We start from the raw sequence: 27745 nt of genomic DNA, 5'->3' as shown, positions 1-27745 counted from the left end.
GAACAAGAAATGTCAGGAGAAAACCACTCTAGCGACCTCAGAGACATCACATTTCCCCATACCTACAGACTGAGAACCTATGTCCATCAGTATTGTTCCACTGCCTCTGGTGTCAGTGATCCTGGGGTGTGACATGTCACCTTGCTCCTTTACACTTGATCACAACACCCTCAATGTGATAGTTCAATTGAACTGCAATGTATATTACTGTTGTCTGCCAGAAATGCACACTAATTTCCTATTGCAATCTGCTGCACTCCATATAACTCATTTCACTGATAACCATTCTCTCTATCTATCTATCTATCTATCTATCTATCTCTCTCTCTCTCTCTCTCTATCTATATATATCTCTCTCTCTCTCTCTCTATCTCTCTCTCTCTCTCTCTCTCTCTCTCTCTCTCTCTCTCTCTCTCTATATATATATATATATATATATATATATATATATATATATATATATACATTTTTTTCCATCAGTCTCCTGCCTGGTTTGATGCGGCCCGCCACAAATTTGTCTCCTGTGCCAACCTCTTCATCTCACAGTAACACTTTCAAACTACATCCTCAATTATTTGCTGGATGTATTCCAATCTCTGTCTTCCTCTAAAGATTTTATCCTCTACAGCTGCCTCTAGTACCCTGGAACTCATCCCTTATGTCTCCTATCATCTTGTCCGTGTTTTCCACATATTCCTTTCTGCTGAGATTATACACAGAACCTCCTCATTCCTTATCAGTCCACCTAATTCTCAACATTCACCTGTAGCACCATATGTCAAATACTTAGATTCCCTTCTGTTTCGCTTTTCCCACAGTCCATCATCTTTCTTCACTACCATACAATGTTGTATACCAAACATACATTCTCAGAAATTCATTCCTCAATTTAAGGCCTATGTTTGGTACTAATAGCCTTCTCTTGGCCAGGAATGCCCTTTTTGCCAGTGCTAGTCTGATATTGATGTCCTACTTGTTCTGCCCGTCATTGGTTTTTTGCTGCCTAGTTAGTAGAATTCCTTAACATCATCTACTTCATGACCAAGTTTCTCGCTGTTCTCATTTCTGCTACTTCTCATTACTTTTGTCTTTCTTCGATTTACTCTCAGTCCATATTCTGTACTCATTAGATTAATTCCATTCAGCATATCTTGTAATTTTCCATTCAGCATATCTTGTAATTTTTCTTCACTTTCACTCTGGATAGCAATGTCACCCTGCAAATCGTATCATTGATATCCTTTCACCTTAAATTTTAATTCCACTCCTGAACCTTTCTTTCATTTCTATCATTGCTTCTTCGATGTACAGTTTGAAGAATAGAGGGGTAAGACTACATCCCTGTCTTTACACTCATTTTAATCCGAGCTCTTCGTTCTTGGCCGTCAACTCTTTCTATTCCCTCCTGGGTCTTGTACATATTGTATATGACCCGTCTCTCCCTATAGCTTACCCTTATTTTTCTGAGAATTTTGAACATCTTGCACGATTTTAAATTGTCGAACGCTTTTTCCAGGTCGGCCAATCCTATGAACGTCTCAGGATTTTTCTTTAGTCTTGCTTCCATTAGCAACCGTAATGTCAGAATTGCCTCTTTGGTGCCTGTACCTTTTCTAAAGCCAAACTTATCGTCATCTAGCACATCCTCAAATTTTCTTTTCCATTCTTCTGTATATTATTTGTGTCAGCAACTTGGATGAATGAGCTGTTAAACTAATTGTGCGATAATTCTCGCAATTGTCAGGTCTTGCTGCCTTCGGAATTGTCAGATGTTATGTCGCCAGGCTCATACATTCTACACACCAACATGAATAGTCGTTTTGTTGCCACATCCCCCAATGATTTTAGAATTTCTGATGGAATGTTATCTATCCCTTCTGCCTTATTTGATCTTAAGTCTTCCAAAGCTCTTTTAAATTCTAATACTGGATCCCCTGTCTCTTCTAAATGGACTCCTGTTTTTTGTTCTATCGCATCAGACAAGTCTTCCTTCTCATAGAGGCCTTCATTCTACTCTTTCAACCTATCGGCTCTCTCCACTGCATTTAACAGTGGAATTCCTGTTGCACTCTTAATGTTATCACCCTTGCTTTTAATGTCACCGAAGGTTGTTTTGTCTTTCCTGTATGGAGTCTGTCCTTTCGACAACATTTTTCGTGGAGCCATTTTGTCTTAGCTTCCCTGCACTCCTTATTTATTTCATTCCTCACCAACTTCTATTTCTGTATTCCTGAGTTTCTCGGAACATTTTTCTACTTCCTCCTTTCATCAGTCAATTGAAGTATTTCTTCTGTTACCCATGGTTTCATCGCAGTTCCTTCTTTGTACCGACGTTTTTCTTTCGAACTTCTGTGATGGCCCTTTTTAGAGATGTCCATTCCTCTTCAACTGTACTGCCTACTGAGCTGTTCCTTATTGCTGTATCTATGGTCTTAGAGAACTTAAAGCATTCTCATCATCCCTTAGTACTTTCGTATCCCACTTCTTTGCATATTGATTTTTCCTGACTGTCTTAAGCTTCAGCCTACTCTTCATCAGTACTACATTGTGATCTGAGTCTGTATCTGCTACAGGGTACACCTTACAATCCAGTATCTGATTTCGAAATATCTGTCTGACTGTATGTATTCTAACTGAAATCTTCCCGTATCACACAGCCTTTTCCAAGTATACCTCCTCTGCTTGTGATTCTTGAACAGAGTATTTGCTGTTACTAGCTGAAATTTATTACAGAACTCAGTTAGTTTTTCTCTCTCTCATTCCTTGTACCAAGCCCATATTTGCCGGTAACCTTTTCTTCTACTCCTTCCCCTACAATTGCATTCCAGTCCCCCACGATTATTACATTTTCATCTCCCTTTTATGTACTGTCTTATCCTTTCAATATCCTCATATACTTTCTCTATCTCTTCATCGTCATCTTGTTACGTCTGCATGTATACCTGAACTATCGTTGTCGGTGTTGGTTTGCTGTCGATTCTGATAAGAACAACCCTATCACTGAACTGTTCACAGTAACACACACTCTGCTCTATCTTCCTGTTCATGGTGAATGCAGTTATACCATTTTCTGCTGCTGTTGATAGTACCCTATACTCATCTGATCAGAAATCCTTATCTTCTTTCCATTTCACTTCACTGACTCCTACTATATCTAGATTGAGCCTTTGCATTTCTCATTTCAGATTTTCTAGTTTCCCTACCACGTTCAAGCTTCTGGCATTCCATGCCCCGACTTGTAGAACATTATCCTTTCATTGATTATTCAGTCTTTTTCTCATGGTCACCTCCCTCTTGGCAGTCCCCCGTCAGAGATCTTAATGGGGGACTGTTCTGGAATCTTTTTGCCAATGGAGAGATCATCATGACACTTTATCAATCACATGCCACATGTCCTGTGGAAACACGTTGTGTCTTTAATGCAGTGGTTTCTATTGCCTTATGCATCCTCATAATAACTGCTGATGATTAGTCCAACTTTAGGGGCAGTTTCCCACCCCAAGGACAAGAGAGTGCCCTGAACCTCTGTCTACTCCTCAGCCCTCTTTGAGAAGGTCTTTGACGGAATTAGGGTGGCTTCTTATGCTGGAAGTCTGCGGCCACCATTGCTGATCATTAATCGAAATTGAAACGGTGGTGTGTTTCGAGCCAAGGACCAAAGACGTTTTGACTACTAATCGAGGATGCCACCCCTTGACCACAGGTGTGGGTTGTATATTGGTACAGAGGGGAAAATACTGACGTCTGTGTGAACCTCATTGGAAACAACTCTCGTCTGCCTTCTCCCCCTTTTCTACTATTTGAGGATTTTAATGAGGATACAAGGTTGTCCGGTAGGGCCTCTTCAACTTTTGTAGCCCTGTCTTCCTCAGTTGCATGTAATATTATGGTATATTGATAATTTTTACTTTATGGACCACCTGACAGCAACTGAATGAAACACAATTTTAGTGCCATAAGCATTTTGCCTTTATTTTCTGCAAGGCATTTCAGTGGCCTGGAATATGTACATATGTTTGTTGCTTAGTTTACATTTTGGTCACTGTATCTATAGGTTATGAACAGTTCTGGTGGTTGGTATTTCCAATTAAGTTTATATTTTGAACTGTACTTACAGGTTGCGTGGACGATTTCCTACATATTACGCTCCTGTTGCGTTTTTGGTGTTGTTCTTCTTATAAATGCCAATTTGCAGTTTTCTCCCACATTTTATAGCACTGTGAACTGAACACTTGTTGCAATGCAATGTTTTGGTTTGTGTTGCCGACTGTCGGATGTTATTTCCGAAGATTGAATGTTATTGCCAAACTTTCGAGTGTAATGTGTGTCCAGAAGGTGAAGGGGGGGGAAGAGTTTTTCTTTCTTTCTTTTTTTCTGGTAGTGTGAGAGGGATGATTTTTTTATCCCATCATTTCCTTTATTAAGTGTAGTAGGGAGCCTGTGCTGATGTGCGTACCTTCATTTATCACATGTTTGTTTTCAGCCATGGCCTTCTGAATGTGAACGTTTTCTTGCATTTGTATAAGATGTTTGTCGTGGTTGCTTATTCTAATTATTTTCATTTCTTGTTCCATGTTTGTAGGCTGGTGGTTGTGGTGTTTCAAATGTTCTGCAAATGTGGAATGGTTTGTATTGTACTTCCAACACCTGATATGTTCTTTGTGTCGTGTTTTAAAATTCCTGCATGTTATGCCTATGTATACTGCATCACAACTTTGACATTCAAGTTTATATATTCCTGATTGTTGGAATTTGTCCCTCTTTGTAGCCGGTTGGCTTAGGTGTGATTGGAGGGTTTGCCCAGACTTATGTGCTATTTGGAAGCCCTGTCTCTTTAGGATGTTTACAACTCTGTGTGTTAGTTTATGTGTGTAGTTCATGGTGTACCATATGTTTGTTTTCTGTGTGGTGTTGTCATTGTGTGTGTTTGTTGAGTGTGTTCGTAAGTTTTCAGCTTGTGAGTTCTCTTGTATTCTGGAAATTTTGTGTTTGTTTTGTATTTGTGTTTTTATTTTTTGATTGAGCCTGTGTACTGCATGTGTGTCATACTCATTGTTCTTAGCTATTTGTATGATTGTCCTCATTTCTCTTGCATAGTTTCTCTTGTTGAGCGGGATTCTGTTTAATGTGTGTAACATATGTCTTACTGCTGCGAGTTTATGGCTGTGGGGATGGTTAGGCATGGAATGTATTATTGTATCTGTGGCTGTTGGTTTTCTAAAGATGTAAATGTGTTTGCCATTTTATTTTTTTATTGTGATGTCAAGAAAATTTATTTGATTTTCTTTTTCAAGTGTAAATTTCATGTTCTGATGAGCTTTGTTGATTTCCGAATGGAGTTTATGTATTTTTTTCTCTTGGATCATCTATAAGACAAATAATGTCATTCACATATCTGTACCAATATATGATTTTGAAACTTTCATTAGTGGTTATCTTTTCAAATATCTGATTTTCTAGGTGACTGATGAAAGTGTTTGCTAATGTTCCTGATATTGGGGATCCCATGGGCAGTCCATCACTTTCCAGATAATATTCATTCTCAAACTGAAAATAGTTTTGTTCAGTTCTCAGTGTGAGCATATCTGTTATTTCTTTTATTGCTTCTGTGGTGAGGTTGCTGTGGGATGAGAAAGTTAGTTCTATGATTTCTATTGTTTCTCTGATAGGGATGGAGGTATTCATATTTTACATATTTTCTACGTCGAATGAAATCGTTGATGCTGTATGTGGTACCTGTGTGTTCTGTATGTGTTCTATTAGGTTTCCGGTGTTTATCACTGTTCTGTTGTTTTCTACTTTATAGTGTTTTGTAACTAACTTTTGGAGGTGTTTGGCTATGTGGTATGTTGGGGCTTTCTTGAAGTTGATAACAGCTCTCATTGGCATTCCGTTTTTATGTACTTTTGGTTGACTGCGGAGTGATAGTGCTTGTGGGTTTTTCTGTGTTATGTAGTATTTCTGTTTGTCTGTGAGGGTGTGTTCAATGTTTTTCAGTGTTTGTTTCACATTTGCCTGGAATCGTGTAGTTGGATCTGACTTCAGTTTTCGTATGGCCTTGGTGTTTATGTATTCCTTGGTTTTTGTAATGTGTTGCTCTTTATACATGAATACTGTTACATTTCCCTTCTCTGCTCTTGTTATTAATATATTATTGTTTGTTAACTTTTGTTTTAACCTTTTCATATTGGCTACTTCTGTTTGGTTGTTCCTATTATGTGTCTGCTGTGTTTGTTTTATTATGCCTTTTATTTCTTCTTTTACTAGTTCTCTCGTCAGTTCTATGTTTATTTCACAATTAGTTTGTTGTTCTTCACGTGTAAGGATGTGTTCAGTTTCTGTTATGAGATTTTCTATTTATTGGTTGTTCACTTTGCTATTGGTGCAGTGTTTCAACCCTTTTTCCAGGAGCATTTTTCCTTTTTCATGTAGTTCTGTCTCTGTTTGGTTAACTAAATGCAGATGGAGTGTGTGTTGGTGTTCATGTGGTTTCACGTTTAAGATGTAAATGTATTTTTGCATTTTTTGGTGTTGGTTTCATTATCATCTATTTATGCTTGTTTTGTAATGTTTCACTGCTGTGTATGTGTTGTGTTCAGTTTTTTCTATTAGTGCATGAGAACGGTGGTATTTCGTATGTTTTTTGCCAATTGTAGATGAGTCTCATAGAGCATCATGTTGAGGTACTGTTTTTTGGAATATAGCATCTTAATTTCATTTTGTGACCAATGTTATTCTGCTATTGATTTCAACTTTGGCAATAACATTCGATCTTTGGCAATAACATCTGACAGTTGGCAACACAAACCAAAACATTGCATCGATACAATTGTTCAGTTCATATTGATGTGAAATGTGGGGGAAAAACTGCAAATTGGCATTTATAAGAAGAACAAAAATGCAACAGGAGCATAATATGTAGGAAATACCAACCAGCAGAACTTTTTATAACCTGTAGGTACAGTGACCAAAATGTAAATTAAATAGCAAACATGTGTACATATTCCAGGCCACTGAAGATGCCTCATAGAAAGTAAAGGCAAAATGTGGATGGCACTAAAATTTTGTTTCATTTAGTTGCTGTCAGACTGACCATAAAGTAAAAATTATCAATATACCGTAATATGTCTGGTAGGGGATTTCTTTTTGGCCAGACTTTCTCCGATATTGACAACCGTCACCTCATTGATGGTACTCCTATTTAGTGCAACCACTACACCTTTTTTGCTGTTGACATTGTGATCTCTTCCTTCAGTCTCTTGGTTTCGTTACAATAAACTCCACTTGATGACCTTCGTGACATTGACCACTTTCTGGTGATCCTGGTCCTCTAAATGAGCCAACTAGCAATTGCATTCTTTTGCCATTAACTTCGTCCCGCTCCATCAGATTGCATGGACAAGGTTGTGGGAGACGTCTCTAATGTGATAATCTGCATCCCCCTTCAGTTGTGATCACTACCATGGTGGAACAACAACATTGCAACAGTGGTACAGGACCATTAAAGGGTCCTGCAATGTCTCAAGCAACATTGATGACACGTTACCCTCATTGCCTTTTAGTGGCTGTGTGCAAAGACTTGCTATCTAACTAAATGCAGTCAGAATGAGTGCTGGGTGTGTGGTCTTGCCCACTCTTTGCTAATAGGGTGCCTACAGGATGCAGCGTTCTTGGAACGCTATACAAAAATTTCAAACAAACAACATTAGTGCTTTTATTTCCAGAAAAGCAAATTGACAGTACTTAGCTTTACTACAGCAAATGTTGCTAGCGAGAGTCAACGTGAAAACAGTACAGTTCTTGGTATACACAGAGTCCAAGGAAACACTTGATACTGACAGCGTAGCACTAATAAAGTTACAGACTCGGGCCGATCATGTGCGGTTGAGGCTAGCAGGAGCTGCGTTTATATCCAGCTGATGTAGGGGACGCACCTGGCGCGGTTTGATTCAACGCACCATTGGCTGCCGTTTCTTCTCTGGTCTTTCATTTTGCATCTTCGTTCCAGCGTTTGTGGTTACGCCAGAACACTGGGATCACTGTCTCCTGCTTTGAAGCGTAGTCTATCCAACCCAGGTGTGAGCCAAGGATGGTGGCATTTCTGCTTATGCATCATTTCTTGCTTAGCAGCTCGTGACATGCTTTACTACAGTGACAGCATCCTCTTCTTACCTGGCTTTCTTTAGAACACACAAAAGACAAGTTGAAGACATCCCTTATCGCTTACCTCAGTGACCCTGAATTATATAGATGAACCTTTTATTGAATGGAGACTGGTTCAGGCTCTAGACTCGTCACATGACATGACCCCCAGACCCTGATTCAATTCATAATGAGGTGATCAAACATCTGGATGCTACTCACAGACATGACCTAATCAAGGTGTTCAACTGTATTTGTCTAGTTTTGTTTTTCACTTCACTATGGGGGTGGAGGGGGGGAGGGGAACTGCCATCATTCCAATCCTCAAACCTGAAAAAGAAAATGCAGTATCCATAAACAGCCACCAGCAGATTAGCCTCATTATTGTTCTGCACGCAGCTTGAAAGGATGGTCGTCCAATGATTATGCTGAGTTCATAAATTGTGGCACCTTGTCCCTTTATCACTGTGGTGTCTGGAAGGAACAATCCACAGCCAATCATTTGGTTAGGTTGGAAACAGTAGTTTGACAGGTTTCTCCTAAATGACAAGATCTCATTGCAGTTCTTGTTTGACCTTTATAAGGTATGCACCACTGCTTGGCACCATTACATTTTACTTATCCTCCATGACTGGGGCTTTTAAGACTTTTATTCATCAGTTTTTTCCCGTCTCATTTCTATGGGGTATTTCACACGTCACTCAGCTCCCCGTTGGTCCAAAACAATGACGTCTCATAGGGCTCCATGCTCTCTTGCTCTTCCTTTATTGCCATCAATGGGCTTGTGACCCCTGTGAAGCCAGCAGTGGTTACGCCCCCCACCCCTCCCGAGTTGAATGTTGATGAATTTTGCATTTGGCATAGTTTCCAATCTGTAGCAGCCCTTGCCTTAAGTTTATCTCCAGTGGGCCATCCAAAGAACACCCTTTTGATTCTTTCACATGGCTTCCAGTTCTCTCCCATGAAAAAACAGGTTGTACATTTCTGCCATTGTGTCACAGCTCATCTTGACACACAACTCTACTGGAGTACCCAGCATTGGATGCCTCAATGTTTGGAATTACCATTCAATAAAAAGATTACGTGCCTGCCCAATATCCCTCAACTTAAGACTAAATGCATGCAAAAGCTTAACAATCTGCTTCCTCGCCCACACATCTTTTGGGTGTGAGTTGCGCTGCTTCACTCTGTATTTTCCAGGCTCTGATCTCGTACCAATTGGGCTGTGATTGCCAGGTTTATGGCTCAGTGGTACCTTCGTATCATCATGGAGTAAGACTGGCCAGTGGTACCCTCTGGACAAATCGTGTAGGTAGTCTTATTGCTGAAGCGGGGATCTTATCTTTTTTAGCTGACAGTGCCAACTCTTGCACTCTTACACCATCATAATATGACAATTTCGTAATAATGTGACTTGTTGAAGTCTTTTTGCATATAGGTGTGGTGACCCCTGGCACTCTCCTTTTTTGGTGGTGGTGGTGGTGAGGGGTTCACAGTTTGAATGCATATCTTGATCCTCTGCTGGGACCTCCGTGTAGCCCAGTTAGAATTTGCTCTCCATTATTCCATTCCTGTGCACTCTTCCGTAATTAGTACCCAGACCACAAATTAGGACCAATATATTTCAAGACTTGAAGTTTCATATGCCTGCACAAGTTTTTTGACAAGTAAAAAGTATGAAACAAGTCTTCCTTGTATATTATTCTATCCAAAAGCACTCTTCTTATGTCATTGCACAAAACAATTTGACATTGGTTATTAGTTAATTTTACAGTTTACTTGCATTCCGCAAACCACTATGATTTTTAACTAAATGTATCTTACACTAAACGCAATTACTTCACCTTGTGACAACAAATATGATGGTCTAGGATCATCTTACAGCTGTTCACTCTTTTTTATATGTGCTTGACATTATCAAGTTGGGTAGTGATCTAGATTACTCTAGAAACAGAAGTACAGCTTCAAACAGCCAAGATTGCTATTGTACAGCACTTATTGTGGTGACTGGTTTCAGCAAGCTAGATTGCCATCATCAGATCTGTAAAACGTAGATCAATATATTAAAGCACTATGGAATCAGATGGTGGAATGTAACATATATTGTGCAATACATTTCATTGAATCTTGATCAACTGCTTCTTATACTGTGTATCATAGAACGATACTTCATGAACATGAGAACAATAGTATATCAGCTAATCAAGCATAAATAACTATTACATAAAACAACGTATGTATTGCACTGATTATATGAACTTATGTTTGTACATTAACAGGATGACGACAGACTCTCAAGTAAATGTCTAAGATGTTTACTTGATACTCAGTCTTAATTCTGAAAATGTACTAACACAAGTTCAGTGAAATATGTACAATGTTTCATGTAATATTAATTTTATGCTTGACTTGCTGATAGCTTATACAATTGTTCTCATGTTCATGAAGTATTGTTCTTTGATATGACATGGCATAATGTGCATTTGATAATGCTACTTGGATAATATTTATCACAAAATTGTACTCACATTCATCTACATCTACACCGATACTCTGCAAATCACACGTAAGTGCCTGGCAGAGGGTTCCTCGAGCCACCTTCACAATAATTCTCTATTCTAGTCTCAAACAGCACATAGAAGAAATTAAACCTATATCTTTCCGACTTCCCTTATTTTATCACAATCATCATTTCTCCCTTCTTAGGTCAGTGTCAACAAAATATTTTTACATTCGGAGGAGAAAATTGGTGACTGAAATTTCGTTGGATTCAGCTGCCACAAAAAAGCCTTTGTTTTAATGATGTCCACCCCAAACCCTTTGTGACGTCAGTGACAGTCTCTCCCTATTTTTCTGCTCTTCTTTGAACTTTCTTGATGTACTCTGTTAATCCTATCTGGTAAGGACCCCACACCACCCAGCAGTAGTCCTAAAGATGACGGACAGGTGTAGTGTAGGCAGTCTCTTTAGGATATCTGTTGCATCTTCTAAGTGTTCTGCCAATAAAATGGAGTCTTTGGTTCACACTCCCCACAACATTTTCTGTGTGTTCTTTCCAATTTAAGTTGATTGTTATTTAATTCCTAGGTATTTAGTTGAATTTATGGCATTTTTTAGCATCCGTGTGATACATCTGGTACCAAGTGATTAACAGGTGAGGGTTAAAAATAAGGCACTTAACATTTGACAATTCCTGAATAGCAGCAAATAAATTTCCATGTTCATTTAACTGAAAAAAGAAAAAAAAATTATGTAGCAATATGCTTCTTCAATGAAAGTGTGACCATGTTATATATCATTAAAGAATATTATCATTAACACATGTTATTAATTGTATTTGGTTATCTGCAGGCGGAACAGAGTCGTCAGATGTACAAGCAAGTTATGGATCAAGTGGCAAAATTCTTAAAACGTGCTCATATTAGTCTGGATGCTATACAGAATAATATGGATAGCAACATGACATGCAGGTTAGTTACTTCGTACATTTGGAATTAGAAATTCTTATATTCCACCATTCAATAAAACTGTGCTATTAATGCTGTTCGGCATCACTGACCTAAAGCTTTCTCAATCATTTATACTTTTGTATGCCACTATAATTCAGTATGTGCTGTCTAGAATAAATTGTTGCACAAGATAAAAATATTTGCAATGACTGAGCTGAAACATTCCAGTATGCATTTAGATATGCATTGTTATGAAACTTTATGGTGTGCTTGTCTATTGGACTGAATTTTTATGTGGGCATCTTAAATATGGATATGATGTGGATTGAAATGTTGTAACATTCATATTTCTGTTTATTGTTAACATTCATTACTGTTTCCTGTAATACAAATCTGAAAGAAAACATGTTTTCTCACATGTATTTACGGGCCTGAATACTGGTGCTTAAATCACTGTCAGTGTAGCATGTACAAGAAAGTAATAATTGCAGCTAAGAAGCTTGATAATGATACCTATATTGAGAAAGGTAATGACAAAATGAAGTCAACTTGGGAGGTAATAAATAAAAATATAAGTAGACACAAAAGGAAAGATAACAGCTTTGTCATTAAAAGTGGGGGTAAAACTGTTAAGGACCCACTTCAGATTGCCAACATATTTAATGAACATTTCACAAATATAGCCATAAATTTAATTAAAACTAAATGCAATTCCAATAGCAAGGTAAAAATCCCCATGAATGACATGACAATGTTCCTTTATCCAGTAACTGATTCAGAGGTACTAAATGCTATAAATAAGTTAAAAAATAAAATGTCATGTGGGTGTGATGGGATTCCTGACAAAGTCATTAAGCAAAGTGCAAGAAACATAGCCTCGCATCTCACTGAAATTATAAATGAATCTTTTAAGACGGGTGTTTCCATCAAAACTTAAAATGTCTACTATAAAGCCACTTTACAAGAATGGTGATAAATATGATGTTAGTAACTTTAGGCCTTTATCAATGTTGTCAGGTTTCTCAAAAATAATAGAAAGGATAATGTATCAGAGACTATACAAATTTCTTATTAAGAATAGAATATTGGTTAATGCGCAAAATGGTTTCCGTAAAAATAAATCAACTGAAACAGCTATCTTCAATTGTTTGCAACTTGTTCTAAATTTCATAAACAGAAAGGAATTAAATTGTGGATTGTTTTTAGGCTTATCAAAGGCCTTTGATGTCATTGACCATAAGTTACTGCTTAGGAAGTTATGTGCCTATGGGATACGTGGAGTTGCCCACAAATGGTTTGAATCATCTGTCAGACAGGTATCAGAAGGTGGAGATAAGCCAGGAAGATAGGACATATTCATCAAGATTTGAGAGAGTTTTGTATGGAGTACCCCAGGGATCTGTATTAGGACCATTACTGTTTTTAATATTTATCAATGACCTACCAAGTCAACTATCTGAAGCAGAGGCAGTACTGTTTGCTGATGATACAAGTTTGTTTATTAAAGCAAATAGTGAAGCTGACTTACAGGAAAAAGTCACATTAGCAACAGACGAAGCAGACAGATGGTTTAATGAAAACAGACTCATTGTGAATGCCAAAAAAACAATGTGGATCAACTTCAGACATATTACAAATAAAATAAAAACTAACCTTACAGTAGAACTGGGTAAGTGTAAGATTGAACAAGCATCATACACTAAATTCTTGGGAGTATGGTTTGATGAACACTTAAGATGGGAAAAGCATGTAATATCATTGAACAAAAAATTAAGTCAAACTTGTTATATACTTAGAATGCTTAAAAGCTCATGTAATATTAAAACAGTGTTATGTGTTTATTTCTCATTCATGCACAGTTTATTAAGATACGGCGTACAGTTTTGGGGGAACATCAGTCTAACAAAACACTCATTTAGACCACAAAAGAAGGCAGTCAGAATAATAAAAGGTATAGGATATAGAGACTCTTGTAGGCAAGCTTTCAAAGAATTAAAAATCATGACACTACCATCTTTATACATATATGAAAGCATATGTTTCTTAAAAGAACACGAGGAATTTTCTACATTAAACAGAGAATTTCACAACTACGAAACAAGGAATAGGAATGATTTCCACAGAGAAATTCATAAAACAGCTGTGTATCACAAAAGTGTACTATACCAACCCAAAATCCTCTACAGTGCTCTCCCCAAAGAACTAAAAATAATACCAAAACTGTACATATTTAAAAGAGAATTAAAAAACATGCTATTGAGCAATAGTTTTTACAGTATTGAAGAGTTTACGAAACGTTGACAATAAAAGCGCAGTTAATATTAAACATAAAAAATATGTGTAATTGCTCACATTTAAATACTTGCTGTTTCTATGAATGTGTGAAACAGTGTTAATGTAAGAATGTAAATAATCTTTGATGTGAGAATCACTAACTTTTTTTTTTTTTTTTTTTTGTACGTTGTTATCCTACTTGCATGTTTTTATGTTAATGTTCTAAAAGTTCTATTAAAATTGTAATGTCTATGTGACAAGTAAATTCAATTACAAATTTTCATGTATATGTATTTTAAATTGTAATGTTTATTGACAAGTCCTATATCATTTCGATGATGTACTACAAGGACGCTAATAAATTGAATTGAATTGTTGTAAAATTTTGACAATGAATGAGCATTTCAAGCAGAAATGACAAATGTTTGGAAAATTTTATTCAAGTATACTTGCCTGACTAGACAGTTGTGGGCATGTTTTATGTAGTGACAAGAAAAACTACTCTTGTTGTCTGTCAGCCAATACTGGCTATTGATATGTCATTTACTTGCTATGCCAAATAAGTTATTCTGTTTCTTGTATCCTTTTTTTAGGTAAAGTTGTGTACCATACCTGCTCCTGAGGAATCATAGATGTGATTACTTAATAGGTAATACTAGTTAAGTTTGTAAAACACAAACAAAATTTAAAAAGTGGGAAACTTGTCATACGTCAGTGTTGGTGGAAATTGTTCCACCTAGAATGAGTAACTCAAATTGGTGAAAACTTGGAGGTTGTCTAGAACAGTGAACCAGTAGAAAGCGATTAATATTGCAGGAAGATAATGTAAACTTAGGTTTGAAAGCGCTCTCTTTGTTGTGACCAGAAATTTTATTGTTGTGCCAGGCTTAGGCAAGGAAAAGCTTTCAAGTGAAATGGATACATGGAATTAAATACCTGCATACCATATCAATTCCACAGAGTGCAATATCAGTGTAAGAGGCAAATCGAGGAGGGAGTGGGAGGGGGGGGGGTATAGGGCTACAGGAACCCCCTTCCCTTCACCCAAGACCCACACCTGATTCTTCTTAATCTTAAAGGGGAAAAAAAAATCTTTGCAATGTAGCTTTTAGACTCGGCAGTCTCGGAAATGTTCTTGTGGTTCTAGTTGATATTATAATAGATGAGTTTGGATACAGTATGGTGATAAAAAATTTCTGTGAGATAAATGCTACATTTAGCCATCTTCAGGCACTACTATTAAGCAAATAAGTGATGCCAGTCATTGGCTCATGTACCACAGGATTCATAAAGTAACTAGGTGCCATGGACTGCTATTCATCAGGAGAACGTATTACAAACACATAGTCACCACTGTCAGCACACGTTCCGAATATATACTCCAGACGAATATCAGTCCATGGCACCTAGTTATTGTATGAAACCATGATATGTGATACATGAGCCAATGACAGGAGGTACTAATTTGTTTAATAGTAGGACCTGAAGATAATTCAGCTGTAGCATTAAAACTAGTTGTCTGAATAATAAATACTTTGATAATATGGCTGTGATGTTCCACTTCTATTATTTCAATAGGAAGTGGCTGGTCATTTACATAGAGTAAGAACAGATAGTGACCCAGTGTACCCATGTCAGACAGCACACTGAAGACATTCATATGCATATTGTGAACCTTGCTTTGTTATGACTATCACTGTATTTTATTTATGACAGAGGTTGTTCTCATATTGTGGTCATTCAGTGTCATTAATGACAATAATTCCAAAGAATCTTAGGAATGCTGGTTTGCTCCAACTTCATTTAATTTGTTTTTGTGTCCTCCTGTTCATAATCTTTCCTCATTCGCACTGTGAGCCATCAAGTTGCAACATTTACTCTTCTCACAAATAATTTTTCCTCACCTTTTTCTTTGAATTCTTTCATATAATCAATCTACAGTGATTGTCTACTCTGTTCTTCATAACTGCTGGAAAACAGAAATAATATTGAAGATGATAATGTAGAGAATTATAATGTACTTATTACAGTGCATCTAAAAAGGCTTTTCAAGAATTTCCTTCAAAAAAGTGGGAAGGGGGCAGGGGCATATTTAGGTAGGTGGCCATTCATTTTTCACTCTACTACAGCACCAGCACCAACACTAGGAATGTTTTAAATATATTGCAAACATTCCTCTCCAAAATGTATTTTATGTTTGAATACACAACATATTTTTATAAATAATTATGAAGGATTTGCCCAAAAGCTTAATGTGCAACAAATTCGACTGACTACAACTCAGCATGTCATCTTTATGATGAGTAGCGATCTATCCTTCCGTAATTACTGATATTCCGGTGTGGGCTTTCAGAGTATTTATAAATTATTTTTAAGTAAAGAACATATATAATAACTGAATTTGACATATGTGTATTAGGCAGACTTGCTTTGTAGTTGTTTGCTACTTATCATAGCACTATTGCACAAAAATTCAGTCCCTGACAATAATCAGTAAACTAACTTTAGAACAAATGTCTGTGCATGATGATGATGATGCAGTAAGGTTAAATTATTTCAGCTAAAGCAAAAATCATGTAAATTTTACCAAGAGTACTCAATTAGGAATTGTTCTGTTGTACCTCAGACTGACAGTTTCTTAGATTAGATTAGATTAGTTTTTCGTTCCATAGATCCGTGCTGAGGAGATCCTCGTGGATGTAGAACATGTCAATATTTATTTATTTTTATTTTATTTTTATAGCTGAAATAACAATACTAATAGTATGAATATATACAATACATCATTTGTTTCTATTAAAAAATTCGTCAATGGAGTAGAAGGAGTTGGCCAGTAGTAAGTCTTTCAGGCACCTTTTAAACTGATCTTTATTTGTAACTAAATTGTTTATGCTTGCTGGCAAATTATTGAAGATGAGTGTTCCCAAGTAGTGGACCCCTTTTTGAACTAAAGTAAGTGCTTTTAAGTCCTTGTGCAGATAATTTTTGTTCCTGGTATTGTATGTATGAACTGAGCTGTTTGTTGGAAGAAGAGATATATTATTTAGGACAGATTTCATTAAGGAGTAAATATACTGAGAGGCAGTAGTAGTTAGTATACCCAGTTCTTTGAATCGGTTTCTAAAGGACGTCCGTGAATTTACTCCACTGCCACTGTCTATCCAACTGTCCATTGTTTAAAAAATGTGAGTAAGTACTAGATGACTGCTGCACAGGTGTGAATTCTGTCACATAAAACAAGGTGTGGGGCGGCGAGTTAGAATTGAAAATTAATCGTTTGCTGTATAAAAGTTTGTTTGTTGAATCAGTTTCTGTCTATTAGAATGTTCTTAATGCTGTCTTTCGCCGTTCTCAACACTGGCTCTCTATTTACTTTTTAGGCACCCAGAAAGTGATTTAACAAAACGTGAAGCCTGTAATTAGAGTTCCTAGTGCCCACTTCATCTGAGAATCCCATTATAGCCGCAGCTTATAGCTCTGAGGAATTAGGAGATTGCCCGGGATTTCTAATCAAAAATGATTTTCCAAAATAGTTGAGTATATTCTCAAAGTCACAAATAAAAAACACAAGTATCCCTACAACCTAACTAACAGAGGAGTTCAGAGTCTAATGTGCTGATGCATCTATAAATATCCGAATTAAATGTTAAAAAGAATGCTCGCCATAATTTGATGAATTTCATCAAACGCCACGCTAAATTATTGGTAGAATGTCTGTCCCGCGACGGCACGTGAAAATACGACAAAATGCAAACTGAAGCTAGATAATGAAAATCATCCCAGAATTAACACTTCACTTGAAACGCTTTCATGGTTACGCGTATCTCTAGTACCTTAATACGGCACCCGAGGCTGTTTGTAGCAGTGATACCGATGCGACGCGACTCCGGACACAGATGGCGTGTCATTCAGCGTCTGGAGAGAACTGGGGCCTTGCTTCCTCGCGCAACGTTCTTATATATAAAGCCGCGGTGCGGACGGCTAAGGGAACGCCTGATCAAATCGGCTCTCCCGACTAGCCGCTGGGCTAGTAACGCACCACTTCAAGTTACATAATAAATTATAGCTTCTTTTGCTGATGGCCGATGAAGCTCTTAATTTAAATGTGCATTCAGCACGCAGGTAAGTATTGATAATAAAATTTTGACGTGGCTAAGTTAAATATTTTGGGCGAGAGAACTAATTTAATTACACTGCACGCAGCAGATGAGCTCTGAACTGGCCCTTTTGAGATCCGCTATCGCTATAATCTTATAGGTATTCAAAAGAAACTTTTCACATCTTCATAGTCATAGCGGACCTCCAACCTATTTAAATCTAAACATCCTAGCCTTATTTACTAGCCTACTTAATCTATCTTGCTTCTTTCAGTTTTGAGACGAAAACCAGAAAATCATGAATTTCCACTAAAATCTTAATTTGTGAAATCCAAAGTACTGTCATTATGAAAGATGAATCTAAATATAAATTTTGAAGCCTCTAGCTCTTTTCTGTTGCGCCAATGATTTTTACAGAAAAACGTCCAAATTTCGGAAATGGCTTAAGTTATCGAACTGATATTTAACACATATTAATTTAGTATTACTTCTGACATGCCAGAAACGTTTTAGGTCATTTGCTTGATTTTTAAGGTATTGCGCAACATTTATGACGTCAGAGCTAGTTACAGCAGACTGGCTGGCACACAATGGAAACTAATGTGAATTTACTACAGCGTGAGTAGGCTGCTTCCCTACAAAGGCTCATGAAATTCTCATTTCTTATCCATTATTTAGTTCCATTTTCTAAGTAAATGGATGTATTAAATTGGTTTTAGTTAGCAATTTGCCTAGGTTCTCCCTGTTTGTGAAACTTAAAAACCTGGAGCAAAGTAAAAGACAGAAATAATGATAAATCTTCATTTATACTACTACTACTACTACTACTACTACTACTACTACTACTACTACTACTAAAACTACAACAACTACTACTATTTTTTAGATTGATACACAGTTCTCAACAAAGAGAGAAGCAAATCAATTAATTGAGCAGATTCCTTCATTTTCTTCCAGAGGTTGTGCTCTGCAATATGAATACACTCCTTTCAGTATATGCTGTGGACTTGCCTAAAAATTTGCATTGTAACTGACAATGCAGTGTATGCATATAAATCACCATTCTCTGTTGCAGGGTTCCACGCTCGAGAAGTGTTCACACTGTCAATGCCTCTCCTGTGAGGCATAGTCAGAGTTCAGACTTCCCACGCACCAAGAGCATTGCACAAATTGAAGGATCGCAGACTACTAACAGTGCCTTCAAAGATTTCACTTGGTATGGAAATAACACTTTTTTGTTTCTTCAAGTAACTACTTTCTCATAAATAAAAGTTAATATTTGTATTTGTGTACAGTGTGTCCCATTTCCTAACAGATTTAAATTTACTGAAAAGTGGATACAAATTAAACTGATTAAAATTGAGCAATCTGTGAAATGCATAAAGTATAAGATGGCGTAAGTATTTCTGTGACTGCTCCTTCTAGTGAAGGGTGCTCATTGAAATGAAGTCTCATTCTAAGAAAATTATAGAAACAGATCTTAATCAATTCTGAATGTGAAGGGATAGGCATTCTGTGGAATATGGCAAGACTCACTCTAGAACATAGACATGACGAACAAAAGCAAAGTCCCCCCCCCCAAGTAGTTGTCTAAGGCTCTTGTGCAAGCAGTATGCTTTTTAAATTTTTTAAAATATAAATCTTGTTGAACCTGACCTAATCCATATGAGTTGGCATATTTAAGAAATAATTCTGATATAAGGGAGAATATTAAAAAATCATTATGGTCTGTTAAATATAGATTCATTGCTGTGGAGAACTTAGGTACATTAATGCTATTTACACTTTCAGTGTGTAACTTGAGCCATGACATAAAAGGAAAAAGTTATTCAGTTTTCTAATTGAAGAACTTTATTTTTTTACACTGTGATTCAAGTTACACACTGCAAGTGTAAATTAAAGTGGTCTACAGTAGTTCACTGCATTAATGTATCTACTGAAAATATATCGCATTAAAAGTAGTTTGACAGTAATGAAAGTGAAGATACTCAGTTTACATACAGACAATAAATTCCTAGAATTTTGTAAGTTAAAGAGTAAGCAATAGTACCAGAAGCAGAGAGAAAGTCAAAATTGAAGTTTTTAGAATGGTGGCATTTGAGAAACTGCCAGTGGTATCCAGACTGTCTTTCTGATTTAGACTCCAGTCAGAATTAAATTGGTTAATGGTAGGGGCACACATTTCATGAAAGTGCCATGTGTAGTTGGACTGTGGACACTGATCAAAGCATCTTATCAGACATCACTGAGGAACACTTCAGACAGTTTTATTGTTTGAGCAAGTGATAGTCATATAAGCACTGACTTCGTTTCAGTACTGTAATTGTACCAACCAGAAATTATATTTGATCCTGTGCTGGCTTTAATATTACGACGGACAATAAAGATAGCAACTACACACATCACATCTGACAAATGAGTTTACTTTGTATTGTATTAGAGACCATAAAGTCACCATCTTTTGAGTATAAATAGTGCAGTTTTTCTGTGAAATTCAAGAGTATTTGTCGGTTAAATTTAGCAGCACTTGTTTCAGTTACCTTACTTTTAAATATTTTGTTTCAGTGATCAAACTCCATTTTCTAACTTGGCATAATTTAATGTAGACTATCACTATACTTTTATGCTAGTTTATTTTCTGGTAAAACATCAATTTCCTGTCAGTTATTTTCCAGAAGTGGAAACGATGTAATGTGTAACTTTGTAACACTGTCTTTTGGACTTCTGTTGCAGGAGGCGGACAAGGAAAGTCAATGACAATGCTGATGAGATCACTCCAGCAAAGTTGGCAGAAGAAGCATTCAGATTACTTCGTATTGTCCAATCTCTAATGAATACAAATGAACCTGATCTTGCCCAATCCCTGAATGGCTCATTGCCAGGAAGCCAAAGAAGCAGCCTCACTGCATCAGATGAACTTTCGGCTTCTTTTCATAGGAGGCTTAATGTAGGTGAAGTTCCTAAGTTCCCTGCACCAAGAAACTGTAGCTCCTTTCTGCACAGTGCCAGTGTAGATGATAGAAACTCACCTGATGTGTCCTCTATTCATTCTACTTCTTCCAAAATGACAGATGGGGCAGATTTTGAAGGCGGATGTTTAACTAGTGGACTTGAAGCAGGATTTGCTGGAAGTATTGCTAGTACTAAAGATACAACTACATGCAGCAACATTAGTATTTCAAAGAAACATTGCAATGGTTGTAGTAATCATATAACAGAGGCAAGCTCAGCTTCATATGAATTAATCAATCAAGTGAAACCACAAGCTCATCAGCTTAGTGAAGATGAAAGTGGCTTTTCATCAATGAATTCTTTTCAAGATGTTGGTCTACCAATGATGCCTCCATCAAAATTGGAGGGAAGTTTTCAAGAAGTTGGACTTCCTGTTGTTGAAGAGACAGAAATTATCCATAAACACAGACGATGGAGTTCCAGCCCAGTGCAGTCAGCTTACTCAGCTCAAAGTGTGACATTCCCTTCTGAAACATTTCATGTTTTGTGGGTGTGAACTGATTATTTCAAGACAAAACAGCAGCAGTGTTCTCACAATTTCCTCATATCAGTAACAAGAAAGGCTATACTTTCCAGAAGACAGCAGATGTGGTAAACTGTACTATTACACACAACATGTTTCAAAAGTGTAGTATGAATTATGCAGCTACCACCATTGTTTCTTAAAGAAATTATAGTATTTATTCTGTCTTTGCTTAGTTTGACAAGGGGTATTGAACTGTATGAAGTAATCTTTTGAAATCACTGTGCGTCAGTGACAGTTGTGTTTTTTTATTGTTTTTCTTATAAATATTTGAAACTCAGTGTTTGCAGCTTTTATTATATATTACATTTTTAAGTGTCTTTCTGTAACAAAATGTAAATTGCATTTGCAATAAAACAAAAATGAACAGTAATGTCTTGATGCTTATGAACATGAATACAGATACTGTGTAGGGAATAATTACACTATTAGTGATAATTTTGATTTACATTCTACATTATGTTTTGTATTTGTGCAAATGATTTATGTTGTAAATGTATTGAAATAACACCTTAAACTGTTTGTTTGGATATGATCTTCATTGTTCATCTGTGCTCACTTTATAAAATCATATTGGCTGCATATATATAATTTAACTTTCAAAATTTTGTGCGAACCTTAAAAAACACACACATTTTCTGCCTGGGAGATAACTAAATTACTGCTGCTCATGAGTCAAACAAAAAAAAAATTGAACTTTAAACAACAATAGTAGTAGCTAGACTGAGGCAGATGCATGGTGTCACATTTGCAAGGCTCTTCAAATCACTTGACATTGTATGAGCATTTGAAATGTTTAACAAATATAAATTCAGTTGCTGAGTCCACTCTCCTTTCCTAATAATTCCACTGTTAAGATGTTACAAAACTTTAAAATACACAGACAGCTACAGTATGTAACTTGTTCAACATATACGTAATTCAAAAAGGTGTAAAGTTTTTGATTTGCCACATAGAAATACAGGTGACTGAATTGAAAGCTAGAAAACTGTAAAGGAAAGCAAATTTGTGAGAAAATAAATGAAACAGTGCTTGAAGATTAGATGTGTGATATTTTTCAACAGAAAACATCACATCACCCTTTTTGTATCAGGTGTGCTACATTTTCGTACTGCAGAGTGTTTTATATTGTAATCATCAGCTCCATAAAGAAACAGACGAGTATGTGCAGTCATCTGATGTGTAGCATTTTTTGTGTGCATGTCTTTTGCACCATGATTTTGTTTCTAAATTCATATTTGGTAGGTTCTCTAAATTAAACAAGATTTGTTAATTACTGTCTAGGTTTTCTCCAGAAGTCTATGTCTTCCCTTGTCTGTGTTTATTGTAAAAAAAAGTGCATTATGTTTAATACCAGACTGATCTTATACAGAAAGAAATTGACACCGTATTTCAGCAACAAAATATTGTTTTAGAGTTCTGTTACTAATTTCCCAATCAACGCTCATCGTGCATTGTGTAGCCCACACTTAAGGTGTTACACTTAAGTGAAGTGAAGAGACAGCTTCTCTCTGCTTTGAAACACATGTTAATGTCTTTATTCTTGAATAGGCAGTAACTTTAAAAAGATAAAGTGCTTCTATTAAGTTGTGTATGAAACAAGGCCAGAATTCATCTATCTTTCTTTTTTATTTGTGCAATTTCCACTAGGTATATATTTTGTTAGTGTGTGTATCTGCACCATAGCAACATTAAAACTCTTGTTTCCTGGTAAACTCCATTGTAAAATACTAAAAGTGCAAAAAAATTAAGTATTTAGAGATGGCAAAGATAAACAGTCACACATTCTCAATAGAAGTGATAGAATGTCCTGGTAAGCAGTTCTGCCAGAATCAGACTTTGGAATTATCAGGTTGTTTCCAGTGTGGTATGGCGCAGAATTTCTCAGTGTTATTCATTATGATACATGTGTTAAATGAAGTTCTCAGAACACATTTGAGATTACTGATACATTTGTATGTATTACAAATTATTTCGTTGTAATATTTTTCATCGTTGTTTCTATCTCCCCCGCCCTCTCTCTTGGTCAGCTTCAGGATGTTTTCCAGTGCTGTTATTGTTGTTACTACTACTACTACTACTACTACTACTACTTCTACTACTCAATGCTGAAACGCTATCTCCTCTGTATTTCTTGGCTCTGCCATATGCCAAAACTTGCCTAACTTGGAAACTTCCCCAATGTTCATAAAGTTTTCTGACTTTCTTGTTTCAATAGATTCCTTAACTACATTCTCCCAAAATTTTGGAGTCTACAGTGTTGATCTCCTTGCAGGAATTAACAATAGCTTATGTGTTAGACATTTTGTCACATATCTTGGTGGTATTTCTTTGACTTCCCAACTGTTCAGATGGTCTCTCACATTTAGGACATGCCACACACACACATGGAATACAGCTTTTGTCCTAAACAGGAAACAGTTAACAAGCTGTACTATGAAAAATGAGTCCATTTCTCAGAAAATGCTTGAAAGTTAGGGAGGAATGAAATGGATCTGCAGTTGGAATGTAATTTGGTTTAGCTCTTTTTTTACACACGGGCATAACTACTGCATCCTGAGGTGAAGTATGAACTTCCATAGAATCTTATTATTTGGCTTTCATTTCCTCTAATGTTAATTTTACATTGAAGGATATACCTCAGATTCAAGTTTTCCTTTAAATAACATTTGATTATAATAAACTCCTGATGATTTTTAAAATGCTCTTCAAATTAGTTCCCAGATTTTCATAATCAGAAACTATTAACCACTTTGAGGACATGTATTGATACTCAAATGCTTCAAGCTACCTATTGGTATTTTATTATTTACCAGTATGTAGTAAAATACTCTGGAAATTCTTCACAGGCTAAGCCAGCAAAATTTATATAGTCTATAAAAATGTGCTTTCAGTGATATTGTAGAAAAGGGAAGAGAAGTCCTAGAATCTTGATTTAAAAAAAAAAAAATGTAATCATTGCAGTCTACTGGAAATTAGATCAGGCTGTGTATCTGTCTGTATGGACAAACAGTGATTTACAGTGCACGACGAAAGAATGTGATGTTTGGGATTTTATACTGGTGCTGCATATGATTTCATTTACTTTTGCTTGCTTTGTTTGTTTTGTGTGTTTATCGTATGGACCTTTTAATTAATATGATAATTAAAAGTGTTCAAAGTTCCTTTTGTCTTTTTTCTTCCTTTAATTTATCCAAACTGGTATTAATTAACCATTTATACTGGAGATATATTTTATAGCTAATGTAAAACATAAATACTATTGCCTGAATGTGTTTTTATGGAAAGAGAGTACTATTGACTTTATAGTTGTGGTGTGTGCATATTTTATGCAAAGAATTTTGTGCTTGTACAATTATTTAATTTTTTCTAATTAAGTTCTTGGAATCAGTTGTTTCACTGCCATCATTATTTTACATACATTGCCTACGAAAAATTGTTGAATTCCTTTTTTGTAACCTCTGTTCGACTGCAAATATAATTTCATTGTTTTTACAATATTGTGTGTGACGAATTTGATTAATATTTTGTGGGTTGCTGTAAATATTGCTGTAAAGACATTTTAAGGTTCCTTCACTGTGTCAATGTGTTTGTATCAATGTGTGTGTGCACAACAAATAATAAAAATAAAATAACTGAAAGTATTGAAATGGATGGAGACTTGTTTATTACCTGTTCTGGAAAATGAGAGACTGGTTTAGTAAATAATGCTAATCAGTTATTTGCTCTGTTGGCCTTCACAGTGTTACTTCTAGCAATGCCATTTGAGGGGTTTATATAATTACATTTCAACAGAAATTTACCAACAGTGTTGAAAAAGTTTATAAACACAGAAAACAAGCACCTTTCTCCTTTAATTTTATGGTTAGCATTCAGTACACTATACAACCATCCTCACTGTACAACATATCATGAAACAAAATCAAGAAACAATAATTTATAGAATGTACATAGACTATGTACTATATATACCATTAATATTACAAAATTTTCTCCGTAGTTCACATTTTGGCATTACACGTGCACTTAAAAGCCCAAACATTATGACCACTACCCATCGCAATACTGGATACCACGTGGTGGCACTGCGGGCGTGTGACGCAGTAATAGAAATATGTAAGCATAGTAGACATGGACGGGGATCATCTTATCAAAGATCTGTGCTGCAAATTGGGAACTCCATAAAGATAATCAACTTTGACAGAGGGAAGATTATTATTACACAGAGCCTGTGAACAAGTATTTCGAAAAGAGTGAAGCTACTCAAATGTTCATTTGCTACTGTAATGAGCATCTATGGAAAGAGGTAGGAGGAGAGTGAAATTATTCCTAGGCACTAAATGGTTGGACATCCACGACTCTTCACAGAACGTGGGGCTAGGAGCCTTGTCTGCTCTGTAAAGTATGGCATCTCTGCTAAAATAGCACAATGATGGTGCATGCATGAGTGTTTTGGAGCACACTGTTTATCTTGCGTAGTTGAACGTGGAGCTCGAAAGCAGACCACACCTACCTGTTTGCTTGTTGACCCAACAACATCACCAATTACAACTGCAGTGGGCATGGACCAGTGGGATTCACCTGTTGATCGATGGAAACATGTCTGCTCTTCAGGTTTATCAAATTTTTGCTACACTAGATCAATAGTTGTATCCACAACTGACATCATCAAGGTGAATGGTGGCTTGAAACGTACCACATGCCATTTACACAGGCTGGTGGCGGCAGTATTATGCTATGGGAAACATTCTCCTGCATTGCCAGGGACCTGTGGTACTAACAGAAGACACGTCGACAGCTGTGGACTACCTGCATCCCTTCATGCTTGATGTCTTCCCTAACTATGATGTCATCTTTCAGCAGTATAATTGTGTATGTCTTAGAGCCAGAAACATAATGCAGTAGTTCGAGGAACATTATAGTTAACTTACGTTGCTCTCCCGATGACCAAATTTGCCTGATGTAAATCTCATGGAACCCATCTGGTTCACTATCGGCCACCATTGCCGCGTACACAAATCAGCGTCCTGTTATTTGTGTGAATTACATGACCTAGGCATAGACATCGCATGTTGCATACCTCCGTAATCCCAACAAAGTGTCAGACACCTAATATGCAGAATGAGTGCTGTATTTCATTCCAAACATGGATCAGAAGCTATTAAGCAGCTGGTCATAATATTTTGGTTTATCTGTGTATTTAGTGCATTGGGCAACATATTGAGAATACGAAACAGCTCCAAGCTAAGTGGGCATGCTATGATAAACTTGTATATGCATGTATAAAAAATTAAAACTGTCATCAGTCTGAAGACTGGTTTGAAAACCATGGTGCTTTATTAGGCATGGTGCTGTTGGGTGTGGTACGCTGTTGTTTTCCTCTGCCCGTGGAACTGTATTACCCATCCAGTTGTGTTGGGACTGGCAGTTTAATGTGGACTCTGAAAATGGTGCTATACAGTATTTTTCAAATGGACAACCTACTAGACTAAAAGAGTAGTGGGGTGGTGGTTAGGGAGGGGCATAGTTGGAGAGTAGATCTAGGCATAAATACAGTAAAAAAGTTCAAATTGATGTAGGCTGCAGTAGTTATTCAGTGACATACAGGCTTTTCCAGGATAGACTAGTGTGAAGTTGCATTAAAGCCATATATAGACTGAAGACCACATCAAAACCAAGCACTAGGAAATTGATTTCATCTGTTGATGGATTAGTCTTTGTATTTGGAGCATAGGAAAAATATGAAGTTTGTCTTCAGTAGAATGTTACAGGATAAAAGTTATCCTCTTACTTCTGTACATTTAATATGGAAAAAGAAAGTTGCCACATTCGTTAGAAACTGTCTTAATTTCAAGAATATTGACGTTAATAAATTTTGGTTAGAGCAGTACTTAGAAGCTTGTGCAACAGAAGTAGTATTTCATCCTTTATAATAGTAAGCATATACAGAGCACCTTCAGGAAACTTTAACCTCTTCATAAAAAGTCTGGAAGCTGTATTGCCCATATCACAGCAAAAAACAAGGAAATAGAGGTTGCTGGAGATTTTAATGTGGATTTATTGAAAAGCTCTGTCAGTGAACAGTTACAATCAGTAACACTGTCATTCAATTTTATTTCTGCTGTGAACTTTGCAACTAGGATATGTAAATGCTCTGAGACTGCTATTGATAACTTCTTGGTAGACCAATCAAAGGAAAAAGATGTCAAATCACAAAACCAATAGCAAATCATGACATGCAGAATCTC

General features: G+C 36.5%; 1 protein-coding gene across 1 annotated transcript in view; it reads left to right on the top strand.

The window, feature by feature from the left end:
* The window catches only part of LOC126259854 (uncharacterized), a 433950-nt gene extending 408858 nt beyond the window's left edge, over positions 1-25092 (top strand). Inside the window, exons 4-6 of the mRNA XM_049956910.1 lie at positions 11494-11612; positions 19038-19178; positions 20696-25092. Of these exons, the coding sequence (XP_049812867.1) occupies positions 11494-11612; positions 19038-19178; positions 20696-21470 (1035 nt within the window). The 3' untranslated portion in view covers positions 21471-25092. The remainder of the gene's footprint in view (positions 1-11493; positions 11613-19037; positions 19179-20695) is intronic.
* The last annotated feature ends 2653 nt before the right edge of the window (positions 25093-27745 follow it).

This window comes from Schistocerca nitens, chromosome 5 (genome assembly GCF_023898315.1).
Source record: "Schistocerca nitens isolate TAMUIC-IGC-003100 chromosome 5, iqSchNite1.1, whole genome shotgun sequence".
Classification (NCBI taxonomy): domain Eukaryota; kingdom Metazoa; phylum Arthropoda; class Insecta; order Orthoptera; family Acrididae; genus Schistocerca; species Schistocerca nitens.
This window is presented reverse-complemented; position numbering and strand designations above follow the sequence as displayed.